General features: G+C 42.2%; 1 protein-coding gene across 5 annotated transcripts in view; it reads left to right on the forward strand.

Moving 5' to 3' along the window:
• The window catches only part of FAM118B (family with sequence similarity 118 member B), a 49719-nt gene that overhangs the window by 36196 nt on the left and 1359 nt on the right, over window positions 1-12164 (forward strand). For 3 of the 5 annotated variants that reach the window (XM_008021432.3, XM_008021431.3, XM_008021433.3), the window contains 4 exons: window positions 1056-1283; window positions 5196-5324; window positions 7444-7729; window positions 11986-12045. In XM_008021432.3, coding sequence (XP_008019623.1) covers window positions 1056-1283; window positions 5196-5324; window positions 7444-7729; window positions 11986-12045 — 703 coding nt within the window. The remainder of the gene's footprint in view (window positions 1-1055; window positions 1284-5195; window positions 5325-7443; window positions 7730-11985; window positions 12046-12164) is intronic. The other 2 variants (XM_008021434.3, XM_073022173.1) reach the window with 1 other exon arrangement.

Below are 12164 nucleotides of genomic sequence, written 5' to 3' on the forward strand. Positions count from 1 at the left end.
GATTAGAAAAGAAGATGCTGAGGCTGGGCGCGGTGGCTCACACCTGTAATCCCAGCACTCTGGGAGGCTGAGGTGGGTGGATCACGAGGTCAGGAGTTCAAGACCAACCTGGCCAAGATGGTGAAACCACATCTCTACTAAAAATACAAAAATTGGCCAGGCGTGGTGGCTCAAGCCTGTAATCCCAGCACTTTGGGAGGCCGAGACGGGCAGATCATGAGGTCAGGAGATTGAGACCATCCTGGCTGACACAGTGAAACCCCGTCTCTACTAAAAAAACACAAAAAACTTGCCGGGCGAGGTGGCGGGCGCCTGTAGTCCCAGCTACTCGGGAGGCTGAGGCAAGAGAATGGCGTAAACCCAGGAGGCGGAGCTTGCAGTAAGCTGAGATCCGGCCACTGCACTCCAGCCTGGGCAACAGAGCGAGACTTTGTCTCAAAAAAAAAAAAAAAAAATACAAAAATTAGCTGGGCGCAGTGGCAGGTTCCTGTAATCCCAGCTACTTGGGAGGCTGAGGCAGGAGAATTGCTTGAACCCGGCGGGGCAGAGGTTGCAGTGAGCCGAGATCATGCCACTGCACTCCAGCCGGGGTGACAGAACGAGACTCCGTCTCAAAAAAAAAAGAAAAGGAGATGCCAAACCACAACTGGGCTGTGTTTCAGTGGCACTTCCCTAAATAAGGAAAGATGAACAAAAAGTGTTGCCTTCTTACCTGGCACCTAATGAGAGGGTAGTTGTTGCTCTGCTTTCTACCCCAGCTTCCCTTTAATACCGACAGTAAATCCCTTGGCCGTGTTTATTTTCTTCATTCTATAAAAATGCCTATTTTAGGAAGGTTACGCTTGTTTGCATAAGTATAGTAGCACTTGCTATGTGCTAAGCATGGTGCTAAGCACTTGGCAAGTATCATCTCATTACGTTCTTATGAGATAGATAATATTTTATCTCTGTTTTGAATCCAAAATATTCTTCAAAAATTTGTTACTGCTGTAACTAAAACAACTGACCTACCAAAGCACCTTGGACTAATTTTCTTTTTTCAAATCCCTCCTCAGCGTACCAGTAATGTTCGATCCACATTTTTCAAGGACTGTTTATATGAAGTATTTGATGACTTGGAGTCAAAGATGGAAGAGTCTGGAAAACAGTTACTTCAGTCAGTTCTCCACCTGATGGAAAATGGAGCCCTTGTATTAACTACAAATTTTGATAATCTCCTGGAACTGTATGCAGCAGATCAGGGGAAACAGCTTGAATCCCTTGACCTTACTGATGAGAAAAAGGTAAAAAGTAAAGCATTGGTCCTTTCTTCAGGCTAGTGGATTGTATCTTCATCAGAAAAGCTGTTTTCTGCTTGGCATATTGGTATTCATGTAGAGCTAGAAAGGAAAATTTTTTTCCCTGGTTGGATTTTTTGTTTTTCTTTCTTTTCTTTTTAAAGATCAAATCAATATACAGTAAAATGTATACCACTTGGCCGGGCGCGGTGGCTCAAGCCTGTAATCCCAGCACTTTGGGAGGCCGAGACGGGCGGATCACGAGGTCAGGAGATCGAGACCATCCTGGCTAACCCGGTGAAACCCCGTCTCTACTAAAAAATACAAAAATCTAGCCGGGCGAGGTGGCGGGCGCCTGTAGTCCCAGCTACTCGGGAGGCTGAGGCAGGAGAATGGCGTGAACCCGGGAGGCGGAGCTTGCAGTGAGCTGAGATCCGGCCACTGCACTCCAGCCTGGGCGACAGAGCGAAACTCCGCCTCAAAAAAAAAAAAAAAATGTATACCACTTAAAAAGTGTTCAGTTCTATGACTTTTGACAATTCCACCCAGTTTTAAAGCAAGATTAGTGGAAGTCATTTGAACTGTAAGATCTTTTTAGCACTCGACAATATTGAGTGGTGTAATATTGATAATGCTGGTTCTGTTTTCGTATACTTTTTTTTATGGCATCTATTGGAAATGTATGAAAATTACTTTATACTGATTGGAAGAACAACTTCCAGGCCAAGTGATGGCTGAATTGAGGTTAATGTTTAGTGAAAACCACAGCAGACTTTGTTTTAGCATAGTCTGTACTGTACCTACCGTAATTATTGAACTACAGATGTTGATCTGTGTCAGCTAATGAGATGAGTTCTTAAAGTCTCATTTGTCCTACTCTGTGATTTTTGTAATTTTTTTCTACACTTTGTTTTCCTCAGGAACTGCCTTTATGTCCGATTTAGAGCCCAACTAAGTAGAGCTGAATAGAAGAGTGATTTGCCCGCTGGCATTCAGTACTACAGTATTGCCCCTGCCAGAGTGGTAGCTGTAATACCGCTCTTGTGGTTTTGCTGACCTTGATGGCAGGACTTAAAGGGAACTGAATTTAGAGAAAAGTTGCCCCATGAAGACTAGTTCTTTCTGGCCCAAGTGTCTTCCGCTTACTCCCTCATATTCCACATGGTCAGCTCCTTCTTCATTTGTAACTCTCAACCTAGGGATCCCCTCCTGAGAGACCTTCTCTGACCATCCTATTTAAATTGGATACTTAGTTTTTGATCCAGTCTCTTGTCCATTTCCTTTGTAGCGCTTACTATAACTTGCAGCTTTTTGGTTTTTTGTTTTGTTTTGTTTCATTTTGTTTTTTGAGATAGTTTCGCTCTCGTCCCAGGTTCAAGCGATTCTCCTGCCTCCCCCTCCCGAGTAGCTGGGATTACAGGCATGTGCCATCACTCCCGGCTAATTTTATATTTTTGGTAGAGACGGGGTTTCTCCATGTTGGTCAGGCTGGTCTCAAACTCCCGACCTCAGGTGATCTGCTGATCTCAGCCTCCCAAAGTACTGGGATTACAGGCATGTGCCTGGCCTTTTTTTTTTTTTTTTTTTTTGAGGTGGAATTTTGCTCTTGTCGCCCAGGCTAGAGTGCAATGGCGTGATCTCAACTCACTGCAACCTCCTCCTCCCGGGTTCAAGCGATTCTCCTGCCTCACCTCCCGAATAGCTGGGATTACAGGCATCTGCCACCACGCCTGGCTAATTTTTGTATTTTCAGTAGAGACGGAGTTTCATCATTTTGGCCAGGCTGGTCTCGAGCTCCTGACCTCAGGTGATCTGCCCACCTTGGCCTTCCGAAACGCTGGGATTACAGGCGTGAGCCACCATGCCCAGCACAGTTTTTATCTTGGCCGTTTATCTGTTTTCTGACTGTTTACCCCATAGGAATAGTAACTTCACTTGGACAGGTATCATGTTAGTCTTTCTTACCCTCATAGCTCAGATAAAACCCTCATGTCTCAAATATGACAGAGTTAGGTGCTTGGTAAATATTTTTTTGATTAATAAATGATTAGGCTGGGCACAGCGGCTCAGGCCTATAACCCCAGCACTTTGGGAAGCTGAGATGGGAGGGTCACCTGAGCCTAGTTCGAGATGAGCCTGGGCAACATAGCAAGACCCCATCTCTACAAAAAATTTAAAAATTAGCTGGGCATGGTGGTGTTTGCCTGTGGTCCCAGCTGCTTGGGAGGCTGAAGCAGGAGGATCAGTTGAGCTGAGGAGGTCGAGGCTACAGTGAGTTGTGATCGCACTCTTGCACTCCAGCCTGGGTGACAGTGTAAAATCATGTCTCAAAAATAAATAAATAGGCTGGGCACAGTGGCTCACGCCTGTAATCCCAGCACTTTGGGCGGCCGAGGTGGGTGGATCACTTGAGGTCAGGAATTTGAGACTAGGCTGTCCAACATGGTGAAACCCTGTCTCTACTAAAAATACAATAACTAGCTGGGAATGGTGGTGCACACCTGTAATCCCAGTTACTCAGGAGGCTGAGGCAGGAGAATCGCTTGAACCCAGGAGGCAGAGGTTGCAGTGAGCCAAGATTGCACCACTGCACTCCAGCCTGGGCGACAGACCAAGACTCTGTCTAAAAATAAACAAACACACACATGATTGAAATTTTAAAACTAGCAGCTCAAGTAGCTTCTATGCTGTTTGTGATAAAATTTCCAAAGATTATGACCAACTATGTGCATGGATATCAGAAGCATAAGGACCTTTTAAAAGCTGAGGATATCTATCACATTTGATGTTTTCCTTCTCATTTCATCCTTGGGCCTCAAGATTTGCATTGTATTTTCAGCCCACATTAGGGGCAGTGTTGCAGTCTAATGGTTAAAGACATTGACTAGTAGTCAGAATGGGGCCTAGTAACATTCAAATTCTAAATCTCTGTGCCTCTTGACTACTTGCCTGATTCATAGCCCATTTCTCCAAAAGGTGATAAGGATAATGTATGCTTTCTCCAGTCCTTGGGAAAATGGAGCCATGGAATCAGGTGGCTATTGCATTCACTGTCGTCTACATGATTGTTCTTCACTGGCAGCCTTTTAGGTTCCTCAGAGGTGACTGAAGTGATTTTTCTATCACTTATCTATTGCTGTACAAGTAATGGCCCTGAAACTTTGTGGCTTATAACAACAAATATCTTGTCTGCCCATGATAAAGTACATTAACAATTTGAACTGGGCTCAGTGACTCAGCTGGGCATTTCTTCTGCTGATTTTTGCAGCCTCTTGACATACCTGCAGACATCTGATGGCCGCACCAGGGCTGAGTGATATAAGGGGACCATAATTCCATGTCTGTCAATGCAAGCAGTTGGCCAGGCCACATATGTCCTAACAGGCTAGCCCAGGCTTCTTCAGTTTCTTCACATGACAGCTGGATTCCAAAAGTAACACAAGAGAAGTAAGACTTCTTGTGCCAACACTTATCAAGCTTCTGCTTGTGTGTGTTTGCTAGTATCCCACTGGCTAAAAGCAAGCCATGTGGTTAGCCTGGAGTCACTCCGAAGAGGAGCCACACAAGGGCCTGGATGCAGAGGCTTGATTTCTTGGGGCGATCACTGAAGTAGTTGTCCATAGCTCTCATGCATGTCACCAGTACAAAGGGTCCCTGTTGTGTCTGCAAATTATAACAAATTGTAATTTTTGATGGTTACTTTCAAAGAGAAATCACCAAATTTGCTGCCGTCATTCTCGACAGTCATTCCTGAAGTGGAAACAGACCACATCAGGTTTTGCATTCGTGTCCTAGATCATGAAGCTAGAGAGTTTATGTCGGAAGTCTAGTCCTCCAAACAGCCTCTTGCCCATTGTGTGACCTTTAAACAGGTACCCAGCCCTGCCAAGCTGGTTGGGCTATGTGTGTGTCGTGCAGGTCCTAGAGTGGGCTCAGGAGAAGCGGAAACTGAGCGTGTTGCATATTCATGGAGTCTACACGAACCCTAGTGGCATTGTCCTTCATCCAGCTGGATATCAGAATGTGCTCAGGAATACTGAAGTCATGGTGAGTGGGGCCGATCTTGCTGGTCTCAGGAACTCCTTCCTGGGAAATCTCTCTAAATATGCCATAGGCCTTAAAGGGAAACATCTTCTTTTCATTAAGTGACAACGGAAGGTCAGGGGCTAGGAGCAGTGGCCCGTGCCTATAATCCCAACACTTTGGGAGGCCAAGGGGAGAGAATCGCCTGAGGCCAGGAGTTTGAGACCAGCCTGGGCAACATAGCAAGACTGTCTTTACAAAAATAAAATTAGCTAGGCATCATGGTGCATGCTGTCCCAACTACTTGGGAGGCTGAGGCAAGAAGATCACTTGAGACTAGGAATATAAGGCTGTAGTGAGTGGTATCTAGAGCCACTGCACTCCAGCTTGGGTGACAGAGCCCGACCCTATCTCTAAAAAAAGAAAGAAACTGGAAAGTCAGACATTTTTCCTGTGCTTTTTAACTTGTCAGTGTGCATGCTGTTGTAGGAGATGTAGAACTTTTCTTAAGGTATCAAACCCTATGATCCTTGTTTGTACTTAATTGACAGCCAGCAGATGGCATGCCATCATTGGCATCATCTTCACATACAAAGGATACATTGGTACCTTTATCATCATTTGGTTTATTAATAGCCCTCTCTATGTCAGAAATAATTGAGGCAGCTTCTCACAAACCAACCACTACTAGAGAATACATTCTAAAGAGACTTTGTATAAATGGCAGTGGGCTTATATTGAATTAACCACACTCATTCACACTTACTCTTTGTGGAAAGCTTATTGATCTTCTGTGATGCACATTTTCGACTTGTTCAGATAAACATGTTCAAACCAGAAGTATTCACTGTCCCCTAGCTCTAAGAATCTTGTTTGCTATTTTCAGGACTGTGTCACATAGAATATAGCATCTTTAAACAATAAGGCTAAAGACCAAGAAAACGTATGGTCTGAAGCACAAGGGACTTTTTTTTTTTTTTTTTTACCCATTCTTTCCCAACATCTGCCGTAACCGCAGCCATCTCTGATACCGAGTGATCCCTTAGGCAGAGTCATTTCTGTGTTTTTTTGATGTGTATAAATATACACACACACATACTGATGTTCTAAATATCAAACGCCTTTCCTTGAGCAAATCTGATGATGGAATTATCTTCTCTGGTGACTCACAGTTCAGTTTGTAAGACAAAAAAAGGCAAATATGGTCCAGAAATGGAAGGATTAAGATATATGAAGACCTCTTTACCTAATGACCTCTGGGCACAGAAATCTTAAAAAGTACGCCTGTAATCCCAGCACTTTGGGAGGCCAAGGTGGGCAGATCACTTGAGGTCAGGAGTTCAAGACCAGCCTGGCCAACATGGTAAGACCCTGTTTCTACTAAAAATAGAAAAATTAGCTGGGCATGGTGGTGGGTCCCTGTAATCCCAGCTACTTGGGAGTCTGAGGCAGGAGAATCGCTTGAACCTGGGAGGCAGAGGAGGTTGCAGTGAGCCAAGACCATGCCACTACACTCCAGCCTAGGTAGCAAAGCAAGACTGTGTCTCAGAAATGAAATAAAAATTAAAAAAGTAAACTTGTGGCCGGGTGCAGTGGCTCACACCTGTAATTCCAGCACTTTGGGAGGCCAAGGCAGATGGATCACTTGAGGTCAGGAGTGCCAGACCAGCCTGACCAACATGGCAAAACCCCATCTCTACTAAACATACAAAAATTAGCTGGGTGTGGTGGTGCACACCTGTAATATACTCAGGAGGCTGAGGCACGAGAATCACTTGAACTGGAGAGGTGGAGGTTGCAGTAAGCCGAGATCGCACCACTACACTCTAGCCTAGGTGACAGTGAGACTCTGTCTCAAAAAATATATAAAATGTAAAAAATAAACAAACTACTGGACCAGTACACTGACACCAGCTCTATGAAACCTTTATTAGAGAGCCTACAGAAGAATGCCAGGTAAAGATAAAATTTTAGACCAGTCATCAAGTTACAGCAATAAGCGACAGATCCCACTCCTTGATGGGACATGTAAGTCTTGGTTAATTGGTCATTATAGTCTGCTCAATGTCGCATGACTTTCTTGGTTCATACCTGCCTTGAGTGTCTCTTCGCAATGTCAATATGTTGTATCTTTTCCTTCAAGAGAGAGATTCAGAAACTTTACGAAAACAAGTCATTTCTCTTCCTGGGCTGTGGCTGGACTGTGGATGACACCACTTTCCAGGCCCTTTTCCTGGAGGCTGTCAAGCATAAATCTGACCTAGAACATTTCATGCTGGTTCGGAGAGGAGACGTAGATGAGTTCAAAAAGCTTCGAGAAAACATGCTGGACAAGGGGATTAAAGTCATCTCCTATGGAAATGACTATGCCGATCTTCCAGAATATTTCAAGCGACTGACATGTGAGATCTCCACAAGGGGTAGATCAGGTAAGATGCATTTTGAAGCTGAGGGGAATCAGAGAACAACAGCTCTTCAGCCGTTGGTGTATTTGTGATGGGCAAAATAGTTGCCAAGATGAGGAATGTAATGACTGACCAAATTGTAAAGGAGGCCACAGTCTTCAGGTTAGACTAAAGTGCTATTTGGATTATGGGAAAACAGACAAAAAGGAATGCTCGAGCCGTTCAATATAGACATAGGAAAATTGAAGAAAATAGATGTTCAGCCTCACTAGTTATCAATGAAATGCAGTTCGAATTTAGATCACAAAATAGAGAAGAAAGATCACTCCGTTTTGGCTAAGGCTGTAGAAAATAAATTCATTCATGGAGTATTTGTGGAAAGGTAAAGTTAGTACAACCTTTATAACCATAAATTTAGAGGATGTAATAAACATTTTCAAATCTTTGACCCAGAAATCCCATCAAAACAATTTGTCCTAGAAGAAATTTCTCATAGGATATAATTGGATGATTGCACAGTCACAATTGTACAAAGATGCATGTGTGGGAATGTAATCTCCATTGAATGTAGTGGCAAAAAATTGGAAAGAACATAAAATTAGTAGAGAGACTCTACAGATATCCCAGTATTTATTTAACTGATGAAATACAATGAAGCCATAAAAGGGAAAATGTTTTCATTGCCATTAAAAAAAAAGAGACATATGGGTAAAGGAAGAAAAAGCAGGTTGTAAACACCGCTGTCACCTACACTCATATAGAATTGTACAGTTTTTGGGTTTTTTTGGTGCGTATAGAAATATATCTGGAATGTTTTCTAAATTAAGTGGCTATCTTTATGTAGTATGATTTAAAGTGTTGTTTTTTTGGTTTCTGTGTTGGCATTTTCTATGATGATTATGTATTATCTTTACAAACAGAAAACTAACTTTTAGAAATGCTGTTTGGAAACGGATAATTCAAGTCAGAGGACAGAGGTATCATTCACTTGATATTTTACCTCCACATTCTAACAATAAAGAGCAAAATGGTGATTAAAGATTCAGCTGATTAGTGGCTGCAGGCAAATTCCCAGTAACCGCACAAAACACAGACATTTTTGGTATCAGCTAAACTGAAGAATGCTTTTTCAAAACCTCACATTGCCAGGCTCCAGAGTGTGGCTAGTTTTACTCATCCATCTAATTCTGAAAAAACTTTGCTGTTGTACACAAAATATTTCCTGAAAACTTATGTATTTTCATTGTCAACCTGAATGCATCTTAGGAGGGCAAAAGTACAGGTAATTTGGCCTGTAATCCCAACACTTTGGGAGGCCCAGGTGGGAGGATCACTTGAGGCCAGGAGTTGAAGATGAGTGTGAGCAACATAGTGAGACCCTGTCTCTGCAAAAAATTAGCCAGGTGTGGTGGCACACACCTGTAATCCAGTTGTTTGGGAGGCTGAGGCAGGAGGATCACTTGAGCCCAGGAGTTGGAGTCTGCAGTGAGCTGTGATTGAATCACTGCACTAGTCTGAGCAAGAAAGCAAGACCCCGTTTTAAAAATAAATAACATACAGGTAATTTAATAAACAAAAAAGCAGTTTTCCTAAATCAAATCATCCCCAGATTTCTTAACTGAATCAGATGGCTTCAAGTAGAAAGAATTCTCCTGTAATGAAAAATTATACAGCTTCTTCCATGGCTGTGCTTTGATGGAACCAGACTTTTAAAAGCCATCACCACGTGAACAAGTCTCATTTGTGAAAACTATTTACTATTCCTTGTTGGAAATGAGTTTTTCTGGTGTCCTGCAGTGTTCTAGACTCTTCTGCTGTTGTTTGCCCACACTTGAGACTTTGAGTAGGCTTTTCTGTTGCATATATTCTGTTTTCATTAGCAAGAGATACATATCCAAGTTCTACATATTTCTTTTGATCTGTATGCTGAGGAAAGATGCTAAAATTTAAAACAGCAAAATCCCTCTGGATTACTGTTTCTGTTGCACTAAATCTTAGCAAAAAAAAAAAAAATATGTCGTTAGACTGTTGCATTACATAGCAAAGAATCAGTCAGGTTCCTTAGTGCACTAAGATTGCTCTAAGGAACCTTAACTGCTATTGTGGAATGGCACAAATTCTGTTATTAGCTGTGTAGGCTTCCCTCCAGAGTAGCTTTCCCCAAAGTTACCTGTCATTAAGGTGTTCTGTATCTTTCAAAACAATCGGATTTTCAGTACGGCCGGAGTGCTGGATGGGAATGGTCAGCTGAGTTTGTCACGTGAAATGCAGTAGAGCAGTTTCAGGTGAAAACATCATTTCATTTTGAAACAAGCCAACCTTATCTTTCACCCTTGCATAATGTTTCGAGTCTCTGTAGATATAGACTAATAAGAGTTTACAGGTCTTTTGTTGTTTTGTTTTTTAACACTGAGCGTTTGCTATGTGCCTGGCATCGTGTTGTATACTCACTTTTGCATAGTGGATATTAATTGTCCTCAGAGGATTCTGTAGCATGTAGTTATGCATATTTTAGAAAAATCAAGCAATGGGAAAAAGAAAAATAATTCATATAATCCATTACCATACAAGCAATCGTTTTGGTACTTTTTTTTTTTTTTTTTTTTTTTTTTTTTTTGAGATGGAGTCTTGCGCTGACACCAGGTTGGAGTGCAGTGGTGCGATCTCAGCTCACTGCAACCTCCGCCTCCTGGGTTCAAGTGGTTCTCCTGCCTCAGCCTCCTGAGTAGCTGGAACTACAGGTGTGTGCCATCATGCCCAGCTAATTTTTTGTATTTTTAGTAGAGCTGGGGTTCCACCATGTTGGCCAGGATGGTCTCCATCTCCTGACCTGATGATCCACCCGCCTTGGCCTCCCAAAGTGCTGGGATTACAGGCGTGAGCCACCATGCCCAACCCTTTTTATTTTTATTATTTTGATATTATTATTTCTTTTTGATACAGGGTCTTGCTCTTTCACCCAGGCTGCAGTGCAGTGGCACATTCATGGCTTACCACCGCTTTGACCTCCCCAGGGCTCAAGTGATCCTCCTACCTCAGCCTTCCAAGTAGCTGAGACTAAAAGGCACATACCATGATGCCCAGCTAAATTTTGTATTTTTTGTAGAGATGGGGTTTCACCATGTTACCCAGGCTGTTCTCAGTCTCCTAAGCTCAGTCAGTCCTCCCACCTCAGCCTGCTAAAGTTCTGGGATTACAGGTGTGAGCCACGGCACCTGGCCTTGGTACATCTCTGATGAAGTTTTCCCTGTGCATTTTTTCATAGTTGTAAACAAAATATACAGTTCCGGTCCTTTTAAAATTTAGTAGTGGATCATACATTTTCCCACATCCCTGTCTTCATAACCACTATTTTAATTGACTTTTATATTCTGGTAGGGTTGTTACAGTTTACCTAATTATTCCTGTTAGGCAATGTCTGACCTTTTTTTTTTTTTTTTTTTTTTGGCCAGTTTTTTGTAAGTCATGTTGTGAAAATAACATCTGTATCCCTTCAGTTTTTCCAATAATTTCCTTGATGAGTTCTCAGTGTAATCAGGTCAAAGATCAGGAACATTTCAGTAATTGATATATATTGCTAAATTGCTTTCTATGAGGGTAATACCAATGAGTATATTTGAGTATCATGCCTGTTTATACTCTAATTGACCATATTTCTAATGACTATTTTCTTCCATGTGTTCAGTTTTTTACTTTTTCCGAACTATGATCTGTGCCAGTGTTATCCAATAGAATTTTCTGCAGTCATAACAATACTGTATAATCGTCACTGTTCAGTATCATAGTTAGGAGCCACATGTGGCTGTTGCGCCGTTGAAATGTGGCGTGACTGAGGAAATAAATTTTTAATTTGAAACTAAGTAGCTGCATATGGCTAGTGCTACCGTATTTTATATTGTGGGAGTATTCTGCTACTTTTCACTCTTCTGTTTGAATTTGCTCACTCACATGCCATTTGCCCATCCGTGGTGAGAGATTGAATTTTTACCTGAACTTGGTCCTCTAGACTGTTTAGGGACAGCAGACACTGTTCCCTGTATATAAAATGTTTTGTCTACAAGCAATCATAGTGCACTGTGGAAACTCACTGCTTCCCTGTTACGTAATACAAGTCTAAAGACTACTCCAGTTTACCCTCTGCCTCCTTCTCAATGATTGTTTCATTTCTAAATGCCATCCATTTCAGTCATACCATATATCCTCATCTCTTTAGTTTTCTTTTTGCTATTAATAGTTTTAGCTTTTCAGTCTAATGTCTGATGCTGATGTCCTCTGTTTAGCAGGGATGGTGAGAGAAGGTCAGCTAAATGGCTCATCTGCAGCACACAGTGAAATAAGAGGTATACTGTTTCCTATTCTACTATTTATCACTCTGTAGCAGAAAGCCTTTCTAGGTCCTTGGTTAAGACTAGAGAGAATGTTACTTTGAACCTCACATTGCCAAATTTAAAAAAACACT

This window comes from Chlorocebus sabaeus, chromosome 1, assembly GCF_047675955.1.
Source record: "Chlorocebus sabaeus isolate Y175 chromosome 1, mChlSab1.0.hap1, whole genome shotgun sequence".
In the NCBI taxonomy this organism is placed as follows: Eukaryota; Metazoa; Chordata; class Mammalia; order Primates; family Cercopithecidae; genus Chlorocebus; species Chlorocebus sabaeus.